At 38.3% G+C, this 21,421-nt stretch overlaps 1 protein-coding gene across 3 annotated transcripts in view; it reads left to right on the plus strand.

The window, feature by feature from the left end:
* The window catches only part of CNTNAP4 (contactin associated protein family member 4), a 431,793-nt gene that overhangs the window by 396,113 nt on the left and 14,259 nt on the right, over nt 1-21,421 (plus strand). For all 3 annotated transcript variants that reach the window (XM_090038567.1, XM_090038569.1, XM_090038566.1), the window contains exons 19-21: nt 1,302-1,526; nt 5,088-5,221; nt 6,347-6,434. In XM_090038567.1, coding sequence (XP_089894693.1) covers nt 1,302-1,526; nt 5,088-5,221; nt 6,347-6,434 — 447 coding nt within the window. The remainder of the gene's footprint in view (nt 1-1,301; nt 1,527-5,087; nt 5,222-6,346; nt 6,435-21,421) is intronic.

Below are 21,421 nucleotides of genomic sequence, written 5' to 3' on the forward strand. Positions count from 1 at the left end.
GAAACTGCATGAGCCTCTATCATTGGTATCATTATGCAGCTAATGAATTTCCAGAGATATACTTAAGAGCCAAATGAATCCAGACACTGCTGTAGGTAGGGGTCATCTTGGGGAAACTACCAGTAATCAGCTTTTTAAGAAAACCTGCAATCTGGTAGAATAAAGAACATTTTTTCTTTAAAAAACTATTTTTTTTAACTTGAACATCCTTGAAATTCATATTGCATCATTTCAACTGATATCCAAATGTAACCTTCATTGCACTATGGAAAGAAATATACCACTGTAGCAAGAATGCATTTCAAATACCTCATAGCAAAGAAAGACAATTTAGTTCTAATTCCCTGAAATCTTGAAAATACATGCTGCAGTAAATGTATTTGTAGGATAAGATTGCATTTAGGACTGGAGTCAATGTTTGAAAAGTTTTAAACTGGGCTAGATAGAATTAACATAAATACTGTTGGGACTTGGGACTAATTATATGCTGCAGTTGAAAGCATGGCATTGCCTACAGTAATAGGATTTATTCAGCTCCAATCTATATAGAATAGAATACTATCAGTGTAGTACTTGTATATAGAAGTACAATGGATCAGGTCATGGCAGTTTTTCAAAAATGTCCCTGGGGTATGGGAGCTATGTGGGAAAGATAATGTAGTACCAGGATGTATTATAGTTCAGGCACTGAGCAAAAAAGGGAATATTCTCTTTCCTTGGATTCAGTTTGTTCACTCTAGCCTTTTCTGCCGCCTCTTGGTTTTTTCCCCCTATTACAATGTTGAATTTAGAGCCATAGAGTCTCCATTGTGACCAAGGAGGGTGCAACAGAAATGTTTGAAACCACTTCCATTCAATATGGGGAGATTTCCTCCATGGCCAGGTACAGACATTACACTTTTAAATGATCAGAAACCAGTTTATACCTGTAACAGAAGTTCAGCTCTCATAGATTGGTTTAAAAATAGTGGAAGATTTGCTTCCCCCACCAAAAGTCAAATGTATTTTCTGTTTAATGAAATTGTGTGATCTAAAGTATGCCACTTACAGGAAACCATGTAACTCGGGTCAATTTTGCTTTGGGCTTTTTGAATGCCTGTACTTAGCCCAGGTGTGGATTTGGGTAGAGGCAATGCAGGCTCTTATTATACATGATATAAAGTAATGTGCTACTGATATTTCTTTGCTGATGTATTCATAGTAACTGTGCATATGTTTAATCTTTTCTGTGAAGAAGAAAACCCTGATATTTGGTTACTGGTTACTTGATGTTGACAAAATTAAATTATGTGTTGTTTCAGAGATGTCTGCCTATTTTGGAGTCGGTACCTCAGTGACATACAATTTTCAAGAATATTACACCTTAACTAAAAATTCTAGTTCGCATGCTTCTTCTTTTTATGCTGACATGACCTTGATCAGGGAAGCAATCACATTTACCTTTCGGACAACAAGGACTCCAAGCTTACTGCTTTATGTGAGCTCTTTCTACAAAGAGTATCTCTCAGTTATTCTTACCAAAAACGGTAAGTGTTTAAAAAAAAAAAATATATGGAATGTTAAAGCTCTTGTAACAACCCAGATTTTTTCTGTTTCTCAGACCTGAATCACAAGCAAATCATGTTCTTCAGTTGTCACTTTCTTTAAGTGATAGATTTATTTTTCAGCAGAGCCAAAATGGTTTCTACATGAAAAATTACTGCAGTAATACCTGATTAAAATACTTACCTTCTGCCACATATTTGTATCTTTCTCTCTGTCATACATACCTACAAACTGACAACCACACCCACACAAAGAGGTAGGATAAAAGTATTAATTTTATTATAGCTAGCAACTTTGGTAATGTATCCAGATATTCCAGATTAAGTTTTCTTTGCTCATTTTCAACTAAGTTGTCTTTGTTGAGCCTGACAGATGGTTACTATTGCACACATGCAAAGTATAAAATGTCATGCACATGTAAGTTTGTGATAAACAATATTACAATATGTTTATCTAAACTTCAGACTAAATTATTCCACACTAAACTCCAAAGCATTTTGGGAGACTCTTAAAGTCAGTGAGGTACACTCTTCACCAAAAAATGGTATCAGTGGACCTCTGCCAACTTAGGCGAGCAGTCCGTTTTGTCTAGTAACTTTGTTCTAAAATTTTTGCTCATCTCTCTATTTTTGATGACTGTGTGTGTCTTATAGTTTGGGCAATATTTATGAGCTGTGACCAAGAAATGCTTTAGGTGTCTAAAGTAAGCCTAAGTCAAACACTCCAACCTCAAAACCTCTGAATAGTGGCTTTCTGAACTTATTTGGTGTTTCTCTGTTTTACCTGAAAGCTCTCCAGATGCCTAGAGTTTTGCTTTTGGGCCTGCCTAGATCTGCCCTGATCAGCACATCTCTGCACCTGTCTACTACTTAAACCCAGAGTCCTCTAAAGAGCCCCCAAAGAGAATGTAGGCCACATCTAACACACCAACAGTCCCAAAATACACATTTTTAAATGTGATGCCACTGCCCATGTTATATACAATAACTTAGGCACTGATCCTTTGTCTAAGAAGTGAGACACTGGAGTTCAGTCTTCTCCTCTGACTAAGGAGAGTGCCTTATCCACCATCTACTCTCTACATTATCTGTATGAATGAAGAGAAGGTGAAAGAAGGAGTGCAGCTATGCAGCCTAGTATTTAGAGCATGCAGCTAGGACTTGCAGAGTCCTGGATTACATCCCTGTTCCCAGGGCAGTTTATATTAACCATGAGTGGATAAAATACAGAAATAAACCTAGGAGCAGAGATCTGTTGTTATCTTCCTATGAGCTGAGTGCCCTCATCATTGATCTGTAGAGCCTGGCCCCTCTTTCTAGCTCCATGAACCACCCTGTTGCCAAATAAAACAACAAGACCTATTCAGTTCTATGTAATAATAGAAGTAGACGCCTACGTCTTTGGGAGATTATTTCAGGCTCCATATCCCTTGTGATTAGCAGCATTTATGCTTTATAGGAGAATGATGAGAGTGCAGATATATCCATGTGTCCTTGTTTCCTGTTAGCTGCTGCATTTCACAAGCCTAGGGGGGTGAACAAGCATTCTGTGGACCCAGTTAAGATGTAGGTGACTTAGTTTAAGCCATCTAGACCTAAGTCAGGATCCTTGCATGTAAACATTTGCCACTTGCTTGGAGGAGGTGTGGGCAGCCAGTAGCACATTAAGGAGGAGAAGTGGGGGTGGGGGGTGGGAACTGGATCTAGGAGACTTGGCAGATCCATGACAGGGCTAATCAAATGGGGAAAGTGACCCAGTGAGGTGAGGGGGTAAAAACACCGCAGTCCTGAGACTGTGGAGAGTGGCTGGGCTTTCTGAGCCCTGGGGCTGTGCTGTGCAAGCATGTGAGAGCCCTGGGGCTGAATGTCTGCAAGCATTTCCTAGACCAAGGCAGTCATTTTGCTAGGTTGTGTTAACCCCATGCTGATCTAAACTTAGTTCACATCTTAGAAAAACTAACTTTTGATTGGGCACAATATTTTTTAGGGTGACCTAAGCCCTGTCAGTGCTTGCACAGCCAGGCATTTATATCACTCAAACTTTGGTTAGGATAATCAACATGTGAAGCTTGCCCATACCTTAGGTTGTGAACTCTCAGATCTAGATACACAGCTTTGGGGATCAGGAGCCTAAATGCAGGTCATTCAGACATTTAGCTTGTAGATACTCAAATCCTTTAGTGGATCTAGCCCTACTACCACTGAATAGAAAAATTAAACATATCTAATTTGTCTTCTAATAAATAAAAAGTTCTAATACTTCTTTGACTAATAAAGAGTTTCTGGTAACTCATATAATGTAGTTCTGTGTCATGGCCTATAAGGTCTTCTCATACAGTCATTTCTTATTAGGCTTTGTACAGACTTTCAGTTTCTTTTGGGATAGTCACTGCTTTTCCAGGAAAAACCATAGTACAGGGATTTTCTCCCAGCATAAAAATGGCCACTCTGGGAGAAAAATAACCTGGGAACAACCAGGGTTAAATCATTCCAGGACAGTTTCTCCTGGGAAAGAGAATGTCTATACATACCATAGCTTCTCTCAGAAGAGAAGATAGTCCTCCAACACTCCTCCACCCCAGAGGGATACAGTGTTGGACTCTGCTGCTTTAGGAAGGAGCAGAACATACCCCTTTCACAATCCGCACATTATGTTGCAGAGAGAGACAGCCTGCAATGCAGGTTGACTCAGGGCTCCCTTATGCATTGCTGACATCTATTGTCAGGCAGACTAAGAGAGCCTACAGATCACGCTGAGATGTGTGCACAGCCCCTACTCCCTTCTCTCTCTCTGCAGCTCCACAGTGTCATCACTGCAAGCTCTGTACTTTTCAGGGCCCATGAATAAACCTGGGAGAATTCTCCCAGTTAATCTGAATGTGTGCACACAGCCATAAAATAACAATGAACTCTGTGGGTTTTAATGTTCAGAATTCTTGACAAACAGGCACAGCTTTATTGTAAGTATCAGAGAATGGGGAGATATAATATATAAAACTTCACTTCCCACCAATGTATCAATTGTTAGATTGTTTTTGAACCTTTAAAATATTTTGACTCTTGAACAGTACCAACTCTTGTGGTGGTACAATTTAAATTTGTTGTAACAGTCTTGGTATGAAATACCATAATAATTATCTTTTCAGACTAAATTGTTAAAATTCACCACTCATAGGGCATGTCTACATGTGCATCAATGCACCTTTTCTAATTCACATTAAATTTAGTACCTCCAATGTGAGGTACTAAATTAAGACATATTTAGGCTGCACTAATAGTCTGCTGGGTATTAAAGTGTATGTGTAGATGTGCCCATGGAATAGTTTAACTCCATAGTCCAAGTCAATCATGGTTTTCTATTACTTTCTTTTGTTTCACGTTTGTGTTTTTCTTGTGTCTGTTACTTACGTAAATCAAACATTAGTACGACTTTATAAATGCACACCTGAAAAGCAGAATTATTGTATATGATATGATCTACACTAGCTATTTTGTACATACTGTACTCATGAAACTAAAATATCATTTACTCAATCCCTTCAGGAAGTTTACAGATCAGGTACAAGCTAGATAGCCATCAAGATCCTGATGTCTTTAGCATCAATTTCAAAAGCATGGCCGACGGGCAGCTTCACCACGTGAAGATTAACAGAGAGGAAGAAATGCTCTTTGTAGAGGTAATTTGGTTAAGCAAAAAAAGTGGGTCATCGAAGAGTACAAGACCTAAAGCAAAATGAAATAAATAAATACAATAAAAGTAGTATCCCAACATAAATTGTTTTTTAATAGCTTAAGGAAATAGAGCAAAGTATAGCAGACTATAGCTGAACAGTGAAAGTCTGGTCTAAAAGATGTCTTTGATGTTCACCTTGCCTATTTTAAAAGGTCAGATCCTCCTTCTCCTTTAATTTCAATAGGCAATAAATGGTTTTCTAGTTCAGCTTAAACTGTATGAATGTGGGTCTTCAAAATTGTTTTTGGTTTTCTCTTCTATTTATTTAAAGTTTAGGTGAACAGGACTAATACTATTGCCCTTACATGATAACTTATAATAATATATTGGTCCTAATTTGTAAAGGGATTGTATTTGGAATGTTAAGGTGCACAGCATTTCTTTTTTTAGGAATAAGAGAAAATACTAGGAAGCTATGTTTCTTGTCTACTGTGTTTCATGATTTCTAAGAAAACTGGAAGGTTAGCTAACATAATTCATATTTCTTGACTCTGGTATTGGAAGAAAGCCCAATTGTATAATAAATGCTGATGATTTGAATGTTACAAATCAAGCAATACATTAAGGGAAGTGTTGCATGGGTACAGTTATGTACTGTCATCACCTTTGAAAGCAGACAGTTTATCCGAGGGCTTTGAGAGCACAGCATTCACAGTGTAATGTTTCATCTTTTAAAGTTGCGTTTGGAGCTAAATGCCAACTTTTGTCTTAAAAAAGAAAAGTCTTTGGCATGCTTTCATAGGGCTTACCAATTATATTCAGATTATATGTGAAAACAGAATAATCTAAATTGGTAAGAAAAATAAAACTAAGGTGGGGATGCTCAGATACTTAAAACAGTATCTCAGCCACATTTATAGTGTTCTGAGGGACTTAGGCCAAATTGTCTGTAAAACTGAACTTCCTTTAACTGATTGATTTGCTCTTTGAGAATTGTTTTTCTAACATTTATGGGAAAATTAACAAGACTATCTTTTCTTTTTTACCTCTTTCTCTCCCCTTCCTACAATCCCAAATGAATTTTCTTCCATTATTCGACCTTTATTTTTTTCCCGAAACAATATTGCAGATTAACCAGAATGAAAGGATGAAATTTATTCTGTCTTCAGGTACAGAATTCAATGCAATCAAATCTCTCATACTTGGCAAGATTTTAGGTAAGTAGAATGCCATACAATTTTCCAAAACATATATAAAAAATGTCATCATGCCACATAAAAAATAATAACCCCAATCTTATTGAGAGACATTCCTTGTCTTGAATTTAATTAGACAGTGAGTGACAATCAAGTTAAAAACTCCACTCTTGTCAAAGTGCACATATAATCATGGGTAAGTGCTTCCTGCAAGATGAGCAAGTGGATTCCATTAAAAATAATTTCACACTTATCTCTCTCATTTTGCAATCAAGCATAATGAAAGATGGCATTTTTCTTACACTCCAGGAAAAAAACCCTAAAGTATGAGTAAATCATATGTTAAGACCACAGATAAGTAATTAGTTGTCATATCTGAAAAAACTTCCTATAACTGGACTTTGAACTATACAGTTAGGGTTAAGGTGCGGTAAAAAAATATGTGCAAGGTTTTTTGGCTTTGTTTTTTTCTTGTTTTTAAAGTTCTGCATAGTGAGTAAGTCAGTGATTTCACAATAGCTGTCTGTTATTTTTCCCTGGCTGAAATTTACCTAACCCCAATTATCACTTTTATTGTTCATGTCAGTTAAATTAAAGTATCCGGGGGGGGAAGATAATTATTCTGAAAGACAATAGTAGTAGCATTTCCCCATATATTTTACTATCAGAGAACAGAAAGGCATAGCAAGGGACAAACCTGGAGAGAATTTGCAGTGAAATATGCTACCCGTGCTAGTAAGGTATTTGGAACTCTGAATGTTGGTGCATCTCATTATCAGGGACCACTGTGTTCCATGTAAATCATGGAAAAATATGAATTTTAAGTTACTTTTTTAAATCTGAAAATTGGGGATTTTTATTTATCAACAAAAACCAGGATCCCTGCTCATTACCATGAGACATTTTACAGTATTTATTCAAATACAAGAAGAGGTTTTTCTTTCCAGACAGCACAGGGAAAAAAAGCCCCTCCTCTTCTATTCACATACAAGGAAACCTCATTAAATATATTGTCTATCATTAAACTGCTTCCAGAAGTATCATGTGCTGCGTAATGGCAACCAGCTATGAAGCTGGTTAAATAAAGCCAACATTAGGTATAACTATAACACACTTGGTTTACATTAGTCAAACAAACTGATGGAAACTGATCACAAAATAAGTTAGTGCAACCCATTTGAATAAGGTATACACTCCTCTCAGTGCCAGCTCTTTTCAAGTCATGGTGAACCACTACATTGAAAAAAATTTGACTTTTTCTTTACTTCCACAGCTGAGTTGCACCTTAATTTCCTATTTCCAAGTATACCTATTTGTTCACCAGCCTTAAATATCTGATAAACATAACCAAATAGGGCCTCAAACAGTTCACCCAAAATCTCTCTGTTGCCCCCTCTCTCAACCTTTTGCATGTGATTAGTGTAGTCCTGCCCTCCATGAGGTGGAGCCAGACAAGATTGTCCTGTGCCTTATCTGCATATCAATTTTCAGACGATCTTAGGACTTGTGATAAAAACACCCACTTCCAGTCATTAGTAGGGAGTTAATTAGCACATGGATCCATTGTGGTAAGTATTTGGAGTACACACACATACTTAGCAGCGCTGAGTTATGGGGTCATTATGGCTTGAAACAGTGTTGACTCTGCTAGGGACCAGTCCAATTAACTATGTAGTAAAGCATGAGCCTTTTGACTTTGGACAAATATGCATAATTTGTACTATATGTAAGTAGGTACAAAAGTACTGCTTAAAAATTATAAAGTGTCTGATAAAACTTGCAACAGTTTCCTAAAAGTAAAGTGCATCAATTCTGGATGAACTAAGTCTATGGCTAATTTATCTACATGAAAATTACTAGAGGTATATTTATTTCAAGGTCAGTGGACACATCTACGTGTGCCATTAATGTGTGCAAATAAACTCCAGAGCTTATTGCTTCAGAATTTTTTGCTCCCAGGCACACCATTTGAATGTGTGCTCAAGAATAAAAAACTCTGGAGTTTATTTGTGTACAGCACATTGAGCCCAGCCGGAGCAGCCCAAGCTGGCAGCAGCTCAGGCCTGCTCTGGCTGGGTTCAATGTGCTGCGGAGGGGCTGGCTGGGGCACAAGTGTGCCTCAGTATGAGACTAACTACCAGGCAGCCCCCACATTGAAGCACCCTCTGTATACACATGCATTACTGTGCATGAAAAAATCAGGGTAGCACTTGTATTTAGTCTTCATCAGGGTAGCACCTGTATTTAGAACTTCTAACCTGCTCCAGAGTTTATTCGTTTTGTGTGCCCTAATAGGGGCACACATGTAGACATGTAGACATTTACTGTAGAGCTAATTAGTCAGCTTCTCAGTAAACATCTTGTGTAGATGCACCCAGTGTTTCCAAATTTGCCCCTCACTTCCATGTACTTAGTGAGAGCAGGATCTGATTGTAATGATGAGGGGAAGGTAAAGGGGCTATTTGAAATCCCACATTTATTTAACCTTTTGCAGCAATAGAAGGGGGACAAATTCAAGGTAAACCTCTGATAATTAGATTCTGTACCTGGAAACCTGTAACAAATTTATAATTTTTCCATAAGTAGAATCTAATTATAAGGGGGTCATCTTATATTCTGGGTTGTCTTGTATTCAAGTAAATACAGTATATTTTGCATCTCTTGCTCTTCCTGCAATGCTTGGCACAAGAATGCGGGAGCAAACTGTAATAGCTGGTATATTCTGTGATGCAATAAATAATGTCACCTTGACCTTTTCAGTGCTTTCTGATTTGAATCATTATTTCCACCCTTCTGTATTTATAGCCTGAGCAACACAGGGGGGAAATGTCGAATGGACAAGGATAATCAAAATATTGGCTACTGAAAGAGATAATATCCAGGTTTATAAATCTTTAAAATGTACACTGTTTACACTGCATGCTGGCCATTGTTTTTATCAGCAGCAATTCTGTTTATTTTTAATTAAAATATGATTACTAACACAAGGCTCCATTTCCAAAACAAAATAGGAAGAAGTATAAACTGAGCTCTTGTGGTCCTTTCAAAGTGCCATAGCTGATAGAAGATCCAGTGTCAATTTGTAATAGTTAATGAGTGAAACTGCAAAATCATAACTATTTCTTATTCCTTTTAAACCCCCCAAAGCAATATAAAATGTTAATTAAACTGTTCAATATGGATTCCAGGCAAAGCCAAGATATTTTAGGAAATTAATGTTAAAATATTTGTTTGGTCTAAAATATCATCACAGTAGTGTGGTGGGAGAATGCAGGCTTATCCTAAATCCAGTAATTTGTTATTTTTCTAACATATCAGAAATTGTGTTTTTGCCTTAAATTGGTATGGGGGATTTATTTACCATATATACTTTTCTTGGGCTTATAGGAATGGTTTCTGTGTTTTATACCATACTACCGTAAAACAAAAGTTCTGAAAAAATGTTTAACACTTGGTTTAGTTTAGAGGTATTTTACTACTTGGTACCTAAGATGTCCCAGTAGGATCTATATATCTGTTACATGTGGAAATAATATTAAAGCTTTGGTAAATCTGTGCTTCTAGCATTGAAACAGATCTGGGAATACTTTTGAGAATGAAGGTAGTAAGCATGCTTCTAGTCCCAATGCAGGCTTCTACACATGCATTTTTACTGTGGAGTTGACTAATTAATTCAACAGTAAAGCATCACCATCTACACATGTGGCACTATTAGGCTGAAGTAAAATAATTAACTCCACTGTAGGATAGTACTGCCTGACACAAGTACTATCCTATGGTGGAGTTACTTAGCAGGGTTCAGTGTACGTTTAGACACTGACCAGGTCTGACTTGGGCATGAGGATGCTACAGTGTAGTTGAGCCAGAGGAGATTAGCTTCAGACTGGCAGGCTGACCTCCTAGATCCCCTGCCAACTGGTGCTGCACTGCCCTGACTCAATGTGTTGTGGTCCTGGGTGCATGTGAAAACACTGCAGCTGTTAGCAATAAACTCTGGTGCTGGAGTTTATTCAGGTATGCTAATCGCATGTGTACATGCATCCACTAAGAAGTGAAGCATAGATCTCAGAACATGCACTGTGTTAAGTTTGGAATCTAAATATTGACTTTCAGACATGATCTGATATGATACAAAATTGATATATTCATTTAAATCATGCAGAAAGCTCCAAAAGAAGTCTTTTAATTTTTTCTCCATCCTACTGCAGATGTAAACAGGGTCCTAATTTGTTCATATTATCAGTCTATTGCATGCCCTCGTTTAAGTATATTTTTGATGGTATCTTTTTCTGAATATAATAAATTCTCAAAGTAACGTGTAACTGACCCTCCCCCCCTGCAAAAAAGTAATAATCTGTATATAGTGTTTATTCAAAAAAATGCATTTAAAATGGTTGCTTTTGTTTGTTATGTTTAAAGGTGGGCTATTCATGAGGATCCAATGTAATCCTTACATAAAACAGAATATGAGGTTTAATTTATGTAGAAGGCAACCTTAACAGTAATATGTAGTACTTGATAAAAAATCAGGAAATTCATGAGGTTTTGTTCTAAAATAAGAGATACAGCGAATAATTATAGAAACTGAATCAGGACTTCGTAAGATGTTGTAGAGCCCTGACAGACATGGGGAAAAAAGTAGCGCTTTAGCAGACTCTTCTTGTCTGCATCAATTTGCCCGGTGTGCCCAGCTTACAGGCATGGGAAAAAAGCCAAAACAAAATAGGGCTTTACTTTCAGCTTGGCATGACCTTGCACTGAGCCCATAAGAGGAACTGCATCAGTTTGACCTGGTTTGCCCAGCATCTGTATAGTTTATGCACTTCAGTGGGGCTTTTTTGCACTTTTATTTAATAGCTGATTCAATCACCTGTTAGATAAAAACACCAAAAAGCCTCACTGAAGTGCCCAAGCTGTACAGATGCTGGGCAAGCCGGGTCAAATTGACACAATTCCTCTTCTAGGGTAGGTGCAAGGGTGTGCTGAGCTGAATGTAAAGCTCTGTTTTGTTTTGTTTTGTATTTTTCCTATATCTGCAAGCAGCCGTAGTAATTAACCAGTTCCAGACATACACTTCAATTTCACAGTAATAACCGTATCATAGTAGTACTGTTCAGGTATAGTAGTTAAGCTTGTAGAAAACTTTCTGTTTTAAGCCAAATATTCAAGTGTTTATAATTTATTTGCAAATGTTTATTTGATGTTAGATCATGGCGGACACATTTTTTAGAGAAGTCTAGCCATTTACATTGACCAAGTTTCATTTGATGCAGGACTAGAGGAGGTGAAGGCCAGTTTTGGGTTTGCGTCACTAAAGCAACAAAAAGTAATTGAATTATTAGGAATCATCAGGACTTATGAATCCATTTGGCGGTATTTAAAGGGCATGATCTTTACTTGGCTAATGATATTGATGTCCTTTGTAGCATGCTGAAAAATCGATCAATGAAGAATGCCATAAAAACCTTGGTGCTATTATTATTGCTCCTGCTGCTGCTTCTACAGCTACAACAGCTACTACTACTACCAGTACTAGGAGGCAGAAATCAACCTGCTTATATTATCTTTAGCTGACAGGAGATTCCACAGAGTTAACAGAATCAGGCAGACGTGTTTGCTGTGGAGGAAAGACAAAGTGGATTATCGTTACAGCTCTCCTTAACCTGCTGTTTCCTGACACTGCAGAAAGCTATTAAGGAAGTGGGAAGATACACATCAGAAAGAGAGGTGTATAGTACATACTTTTCTCCTGATAACTAGTAGGGAATCTGGTGATAAACAACACAATCTGAAAATGAGCTAACTTAGAAGCAGAACCCATCTGTATGGTGGAACATTCCAATTAAGGAATGTACTCCAGAGGCAGTAGCAAATAGCCATGTCCTGGAACTCATCCACTGCAGTAAATGTGGCCAGGAAATTTCCTTGGTTTTGACATCATACATCATGGAATTTGACCTATCATTCTTTCACTAGGGAAAATTTATTCCGTGTCCACCACGTGCATATTGAGTTCAGTAACTTCAGATTAAACAGTGGCATATCTTTTTTGAAAGACATCCAATTTCTATTTTAAAAATCCAAGTAAATGATGAATCAGTGACTTCTCTTGGTAAAGAGTGCCAATGATTGATCACCCTCACTCTTAGAAAGCTGCATTTGTTCTGTTTTGAATGCTTACAGTTTAAACTTCTAGCCATTGGAAAGGCCTTGATATCAATGGACCAGTTTCCAGAACAGTCACCTTAAATTATATGTCTTCTCCCACTGTAGGTGCTCAGGGCTATGTCTGGAAAAGGTTTTGAGCATGGTAGCGCTCAGCATTGCTCAGCCTAACTTATAGGTAACTGTGTTCGTGAGGTGATTCACAAACCTATGTTAGGTACCTAAAATCTCTGTGTAGTAAATTTAGAGAGATGCCTAAGCTCGTACTGTGAGTGGAGGTATATCTAAGCTATTATAACTAAGCAGACAGGGGTTTCACTAATCCACAATATTTTGAGGTGTTCATTGAATGCTTCCTGTGTATGTGATGTTCACTCAGAGCACACCTTTGGACCCCTTAAAGGATTTAGGCTGTAGGACTCTTAGGCTGAGCTAAGAAAGCAAACGGACATCAACATGAAAGAGGTTCCTGGATGCTTGGCTCTAAAAAATGGTTGGTGTGTCTGAGCATTTGCACCTGACAGAACTTCAGGCAACTAAATAACTGAACTGGCAAAAACTTAGGTACTTAAAAGTCCTTTCAACTGGTTAGTGTTTTATTTATTTGTTTGTCCATGTGTTTGTTTTCGGGCTTCTAACTTGGACTTAGGTGCTTCAGTTTTGATGAAAATAGACTTAAGGTACCTTAGTTCCCTTTTGGATCTGGGTATTTGAAACTATGATAAAGTATCCTTTTAACCTATGTGGGAGAGAGAAAGAGTTGGGCTTCTTGGATGACATTGACCTCTACCAGATCTAAGGGTATACATTTCCTTCCCCTTGCCATACTGTCTTTTACCACTATCAAGCTTTTCCCTGGCTTCAAAAAAAAAGATAAATAACTGGAAAAATCATCTTTTATCTCCTCCACCAATAAAGATGGCTCTTTGAGCAGGTAATAAATGTGGAAATTCCACAACTTTCATCAAGTCAGGATAATCTTAGTTTTTAGCTCGTGATATAAATATGATTAGCAGACTGATTAAATATGATCTGGACAAACTAACATTTCATGAGAGATGCAGAAACTTTGTGGGGTTGTGGGGGGAAGAATAAAGATTTAAACTTTATTAAAAATTCCATATTACATTTTATTAAAGATTATATCTATTTATTAAATATATAGTTACTGTGTCCCAGGAGGAGCAATGGGACATGACTGAGTCATGTGTCCTACTAGGCTGTTCTTTTGCACGAGGGGGCAACAGAATTTAGCAGCTATGCATATACATTCTAGTTGGCCATTATGCAACCCTTCTTTCCACTTTCACTTCCTCATAGCCTAGGTGCACTGGGAACACAACTGCTGCTATTTCAGCCACCACCTATAGCCATGATAAACTTGGCAAACACAGGGGTGAGGAGGGCCTTAAATTGATGATCTTGCAGGTCCCTTCTGGTCCTTCAATTCTATCATTCTATGTTCTTAAAAAAGTGGTCTAAAAATAAGCATGGCCTTGCATGTGGCTGCGGCATGCACCATCTAAAACCAGAGCCTGGCCAGCCAGAGTCATGCTCCAGCTACCAAGCGCCTGCATTGCTGCCGCTGCAGCCCGGGGAGGCCTCCAGAACCCCAGGTAAAGCTGCTAGGGCCAGTTCCGGTGCTAGCCCCAGCCTCCCCAATCCCACTCAGGGAAATTTGCCTTACACCAGAGGCATTCCCCAAACACAAATAACAGCAGCACAACTATGTGCCACTGCTATTTGTCCCAGGGAAAATGCATGTGTCCATGTGTCTGGACACACCCTTAAAGTCCAATCAAAAGAATTTGGGGGATGGGACTTTGGAGATTTGGTAAAGTTAGTACTCTTAATCCAAAAAAATGTTAATATTTTTCCCTGTCTAGCAAGATAAAAACAGATTTTCAACTTGGTCTGGTTTTCTTTATATGCAAAGATCATAGGAAAGTAGAGCTGGAAGGAACTTCATGACATCATCTAGTCCAACCCATTTCTCAAGGAAAGATCATCCCTAACTAAATCACCCCAGCGATGTGTCTGTCCAAGCTGCTCTTGAAAAAGTCCAAGGATGGTGATTCCACAGTTTCTCTAGGTAGTCTGCTTCAGAAGACCTACCTTCTGCTTGTCCATCATTGTAGTCAGAAAGTTCCTTCTCATCTGTAACCTAATTTTCCCCTGCTGCAGCTTGAAGCCGTTGTTTCCAGTCCTATCCCCTACAAAGAAAAGTTCATCTCCAAGTCCATCTCTGTAGTTACCCTTCAGATATTTGATGACTGTTGTCAAATTCCCCCTCAGTCTTCTCTCCTCCAGACTGAATAACCCTAGTCCTTTCATTCTCTCTTAAGTCTTGCTTCCCAGGCCCAGAATCATTTTTGTTGCTCTTGGCTTGACTCTTTTCAATCTGTTCACATCCTTCTGGAAGTGTGTGTGTGTGTGTGTGTGTGTGTGTGTGTGTGTGTGTGTGTGTGTGTGTGTGTGTGTGTGTGTGTGTGTGTGTGTCGGGGACTCGGGGGGGCAGCAAAAATGGATACAGTACTAAAGATGATGTGAAACCAGTGCTTAATAGAGTGGGAGAATCACTTTCCTTGATTTGCAAGTGACACTCCTGTTATTAGAGCCTAATATGGTTTTGGCTATTTTTGCAGCAAGAGCACAGCGTTACTGCAGATTCAGTTTATTGTCCACTGTAATCCCCAGGTATTCTTTGCAGCACAGCAGCCTAGCAACTCATTCCCCAGTCTTTATTTATGCATGCAATTGTTCCATCCCACTTGTAGTTCATTGCACTTGCTCTTGTGGAGTCTCATCTGACTGACTGCAAACCATTTTTCCAGGTCACTGTCGATCCTAGACTTACCATTTAGAGCAGGGATGGGCAAAATAATGGATCATAGCTCTGCTTTGGCTCCAAACCACACTGTCACTGCCACAAGATCCCAGCCCTGGAGAAGCTCCCTTTCCAGCTGTGTACCCTGCCAGTGTTGATCCAACCTATTATATATCCACCTTACCCTACTTTCCTCTAGTCTAGTCTGTATGTACTTAGCTTGTTAATGAGAATGTTGTGGGATAATGGTCTCAAAATCCTTGACAAAGTCAAGGTATATGACTTCCACTGCTCTTCCCCATCCACAGAGTCCATCACCTGATCAGAGAAGGTCTTGTTCGTGGTGAATCAATGCTGACTCTTATTGATCACTTTATTCTCCTCTAGTGTAAGGGATCCGGTTGTAGGCAATTTCACCTCAATGTTTATACCTCTGAGGGAAGACAGTGGCAGAGGTCAACATTGAAACACAAATGACTAAATCCAGAGGGAAATCCAGGGGCAGAATCCACAATACAGGCCAGGGTCAGTGTGCAGGAATCAGATATTGAGTTGCCAAGTCCACAGGTCACTAATCCACAGGTTGATTAAACCAAGGTTGAGTTGCTAATCCACAGGTCAATATCCCAGAAAAGAGCCCAGCTGGGATCAGAAAACCAGGACAATGATTCATGGGGAAATCCAAAGCCAGAATCCAGAAACAGCTGACACCAGGATGAAGAACCAAAAAAGCCAGAGAGCATGGGGACCAGGAGGTTTTCCAAACCAAAAAGGGTCAGAATTGTTGGTTTGCCTGGAGGCTGATGCCACAGGTGGATCAGGAAGCTAGCTGGGCCAGAGATTTTCAGGCAGAAACCCAAGGCAGGTGTGGCTATCTAGGCAATTAGCCCATGCTGGGCTGCCTGCTAAGGTCCCTAACATCTGGGTGCTTCACAAGAAAGTGCTTGAGGACCTTCTCCATGGTGTTTCTAGGTATCAAAATCAGACTGAGTTGTACCAGTTCTACTGAAATGTGGCTTTAAGTTAATGTTAATAAACCAGTTTAACTCTGAGTGTGAGCACTTTTAAATCAATTTAAATTTCTTTGTTATCATTTAAGCAACTGTTTGTAACTATAGACCTGGAAATTTAGCCAGGCTGATGTAATTTGAGTAATTATACAATTATAATCAAACAGCTATGGCCACTTAGCATCTGGCACCCATGTAACTAAATCAGATTTTAAACTTTGTTAAACCTGTGCAATATCTGATAAGCTCTTGATAGCTATTTGTAGTCCATGGGATGCATTTGATCCTTTCAATCTCAGTTTTCTCATCTCAAAAATAATATTACATTTGTTGTTTTTCTTACAGAAACATTGTAATGACTAATTAATATTTGTATAGCATATTGAAGAAGGGTTGAGTCATTATTATTAGGATTTTTTAATAAGGAGTGAAGAAGTAGCAAGACCATTTGCTCTTTTACACTGATAAGTACAATATGGTGATAATTCAAACTGTTAATGAAATCAGTCTTTAAAACATTACTGTTTGTGTGCACCCACACAAATGTTTCAGTGAAACAGCTGCTAATTAATACTGGCTTTGAAAAATCCTATTTTTTGTTCAACAGTTCTTCATTGCTGTTTTAAACCCACAATGTAGTGTCATTTAAATCCTATTTTAAAAAAAGTGTTGATTTATGCTTGCTGAGGGGAAATGTTGAAATCGTACCATTTTCAAATAATTTGTTTTCAGTTTTGCTCTGCTTTGAGTATGTGGCATCTTACTTTATTAGGTATCTCTGAATTCATCAAAAGATGCACTGAGTCTTTTTTCACAACTGCCTTAATTTCTTGTACGTGTAAATGAAACTCAAAGAGCTCATATGTAACATTTTAAATCTAGTTCTTTACCCATTTTTTCAAAATTAATTTTCATTAGTGAAGCTGGCTTGGCATACAAAGGAACAATATTGGACCCTCACCTAAGGAAAAAGAAATTGTATGTAAACTTACAGTTCTGGACACAGTGCCAATAATTTTTAAAGCTCTGTTCAAGATGTTAGCCAAGATATCTCAGTTTAGGAGAAATTGTTCTATTTTCAAAGTATGTGTCTTTGAGTCTTGTTGTTAATGTTTTTACTTGTAGTAACTTGTAGTAACTTTTGAACATGAGATTTGATGATGTCTGAGCAGAGCTTTTGCTAATAGCTACTTGTTAGTCTCCTGAGCCTTGGGAATTGTTGACAAGAGCTGCAAAAAGTCTCATGAATCACCATTTGTTTTATCACTTGTTTTTCTACACTAATATTTTTGTCAGAAGGAAACAAGTTGTACAGGGCGCTACAGTAAGAGAAGAATAGGGCTCTAGATTTCTGTTTTAGTAGTTGTAGGAATAAGCTAAAGAAAACTTGGGTTCAAAGAAATGATTATTCTAGGAAAGGTTTTTCAGTCAAACTTTCCTCACAGCAAGTACATTATCATTAATAAATAATACATATCAACCCTCTTACCTTTCAGTTCAACTACAATAATTGGGTTACATATGCCACCCACTCTGCAGTGTTCAGGAACAAAACAATTTTGTATTATTGATGATTTCACCAGTGCCTTATGTCAGTTTGGGTAGAAAGTGATCTTTATAGATTTGTACTGATGGTCTGTATTTTCTGTAGGGGTTTTTTGTTTGAAAATTGCAAAGTGTGAATGGAAACTGTGCTACAGGCATTTGGCTAGATTTATTGTTGGTAGAAGCAGGTATAACTCCATTGAAGTCAGTGGAAATTTACCCATTCACATCCATGGAACATTTAACCCATAATGACTGCTGACTTTGTGGGTGATGTTTTCATCTGAGAGTATAAAAGATGAATTTGCAAAAGTGTTCAGACAGTCACTGTACCCATGAAATGAATGTATAAATGCAAGACTTTCTGCAGATGCATTTTGACTGCCCTGTTTGTGCCTCTGTATAAGTACTGAGCTTTTAATGAAAAAAAATGAACACAGTGTTTCTGTTCGATAGATAACAACTTTTGCTAAGTGTAATGAATGTAAAAGTCAAGACAGACTGCAAAAGCATAAAATGATTCAAGATTAAATTATATTTTATACAAATTTGAAGAATTTGAAGCCTTGATTATCATTATCATGGTAAAAGAGGGGTCAAACAGAAATCTTGATTGCACAGTCTTTTTTTTTTAAGTGGTCCATTATAAGTTGTGTGTCTGCTAACCTTCAGAACTCTTTCACAGAGGACAGATGGATGAGGCAGAACTCAGAAAAGATTTTTTTGTTGTTGTTGAAGGAGGCAGTGTAGGTGGGATAATTTTGTCTTTATTTTCTGAATAATCTCAAAATATGCTCAGCAAGTGAGCTGAAATACTGGTAGAAAAACACCCACTTTAGATTGCAAATCTACAACGTACCACACAATAAACTCCTAATAAACAACTTAATTTTTTTAAATGCTGCCATTGCCCCAAATGATCAGGAAAGTCTAGATTTGAAATATGTTATTCCTTTCAGGAGAGTAAATGAGTGGACTATGCACAAAGCGTTATAAATATCTTACTGTTTTCTATTTATAAAAGTACAATGACTGCCAAAATCCTTGAACAGGGAATTATTTTTAATGGCAATAGCCATATAGGTCAAGGTTTCCATCCTACTCAAGGTTACAAAAAGAAAGGGTTTCTTTCATGTATTTCTTTAGACTCTCTCTTTGTCCCCTCTCCAGCTTAAAGAGCTTCTTTGCACCATACGTCTCTGTTTGCCCAGCTCCTTTTATTAAGGTCCTTTTCTACCTTCCAGTTATAGGGTACTGGAATCATCATTGTGACAAGTGCTCTGAAAGTACTTATCCTGACCTACCTAATTATATGATTGGGCCCAATGTATTTCACAGGCCAAATTCTGTTATTTTGATGTACTTCTTTGTTATAAGCCATTTCTGTCTGTGCAGAACTTCTATGAGGAAGTATCAAAGTGAGAAGGCCACAAAAAATGTAAAGGGGAGGAATTAAATCACAGTGGTGTTCAGGATCACTATAGGAAAATTTAACCCTGAAGGAAATACATTAGACTGTGGTGGCAACACTGAAGGATGATGCCCACTTTCACACCACAGTAAAAACAGTTGAATTTAATTGAGGGAGGATCAGTGCTGGAGCTGAGCCAGAGACCACTACACTAGAACAAATTAATACAGTTGAGAAAATGGTAATGAATCAGAGAGAATCAACAGTTAGGGACAAAGTTGAGATGGTCAACATCAGCATGGGATCAATATATGCTGTCCTCAATGAAGACACTGAGTGCCTGCGAAATGGGTGGCCAGACAATTGAATGGTAATCAGAATAGAGAGAGGGTTGTCATTTCCAGGGGCTTTTTGGGGCAGTGTCAAGCAAAGCCATAAAAAATTATGAACAGTTTTTTAAATCAGGATTAGAAATGGGTTCCCCACTTTGATTCTAAGTGAATCAAAGCCTGCAGTTTCCACTTCTCAAGGAACTAAAAAATATGGCTTCAATCAGTAAACTTATCACTGTGGTTCTTTGCAAGACTGAAGGAATAAATGTGACTGACCTGTCTACCAAGAGGCCAGAACATCCATGAACAGTATTTTGTTATGTCAAGCCATCAAAAACAAGTTAAGGAGTTCTGCTTTTAAAGGGTTATACACCAATCTGCGCGTCCCAGGTTCCAGTGACTGAACAACAGTGGCTTTGAATCACTTATCTGTCTTATTCTTCAATCTGACTCTCTCAAACTTTTACCTGTTCCTCAAATTGAAGGGAGGCCTTGATAAGAAAAGTGTCAGTTATGATAATGAGGTGATTGCAGCAATCAAGGAATTTCTGGATGTTCAGGACAAACATTTCTCTGGGTGTGCTCTTACAGGTTACCTTTAAATTTTTTTAAATCTGTAGAATACTATGCTGGCATAAAGTTAGGACTAATTCAGAGAAGTCACTGACAAAAGCTAAGTGCTGTCTCAGACCTGCAATACTATTACGTGTCACTACAGGGCCTGGCAAGCAGGGGCATGAACAAGAGCCAGGACTTGTGGGGTGGGAGAGGATGGTAGGGGTGTGTGGTATGGAGATCAGCTTCTTTTACTCCCCAGCCCACTAGACCTGTGAGTCAGAGGGAAAAAAAGTCTTGAAAAAAATAGTTTGAAGTGAAGTGAATGGGAAAGGGGGTCAAAGAAAAGAGGAGGCAGTGAAAAAAAGAATAATAATTTTAAAAAAATGAAAAGGTGGAATATGTTTCACTGAATTGGGGTTGGGATTGGGATAGATTTGTGGGGAGGGTTGGGTTAATATTTATGCTAGGGCCAAGCTGAGACCCAGCAGACTTTCTGCACGCTTGCCACATCAGGGCGAAGCTGAGACCCACCTAAGAATGGTTGACCATTCTGTGGCTCATTCTTTGCATGGAAGTATGTGGTAGGATTGCTGTTTGCATGGGGGTATTAGACCAACCAGCAAACTAGCGAGCTGCACCTGGGTGCTCCAAGTAGTTGGGGTATGCTGGATTTGCACCCGTTGTGGCAGAATGGGGTGCTATCTTGGGACCAGCATCACTCCCCTGGGTGGTAGAGTTCAGGACAGTTGAAAGTTTTCCCACAGATCAAGACAGGAAGGGATAGGAATGACTTACCCTGGGATCTAAGAGAAATGAAAATAGACTTTTTTATCTTCCTGGAGCAAATGAAAAATAGAATGACTTGGCAAAACAGATCAAAGATAACCCTCACTTGAAGTGGCATAACTTTAAAATACTTAGAGGCCACTTAGCATGTGTTAACACCCTTTAACAGGTGTATACTTCTATTTTAAATGTCTTTATGACAGTTTAAAGGTAACCTGAGATATGTATAGTCAAGTTGCAGTTGTACTGGATCAAGTGCACTGATGTCAAAGGGAGCTGTACTGAAATGTTAACGGTTGAATGCAAACATTTATTATTTGTCAAGCTAGAAATTTTCTGCATGTCCCTCATAAATCATTAAAGACCAGAGTAAT

This window comes from Crocodylus siamensis, chromosome 3 (assembly GCF_052110815.1).
Source record: "Crocodylus siamensis isolate JL-2025a chromosome 3, ASM5211081v1, whole genome shotgun sequence".
Classification (NCBI taxonomy): domain Eukaryota; kingdom Metazoa; phylum Chordata; order Crocodylia; family Crocodylidae; genus Crocodylus; species Crocodylus siamensis.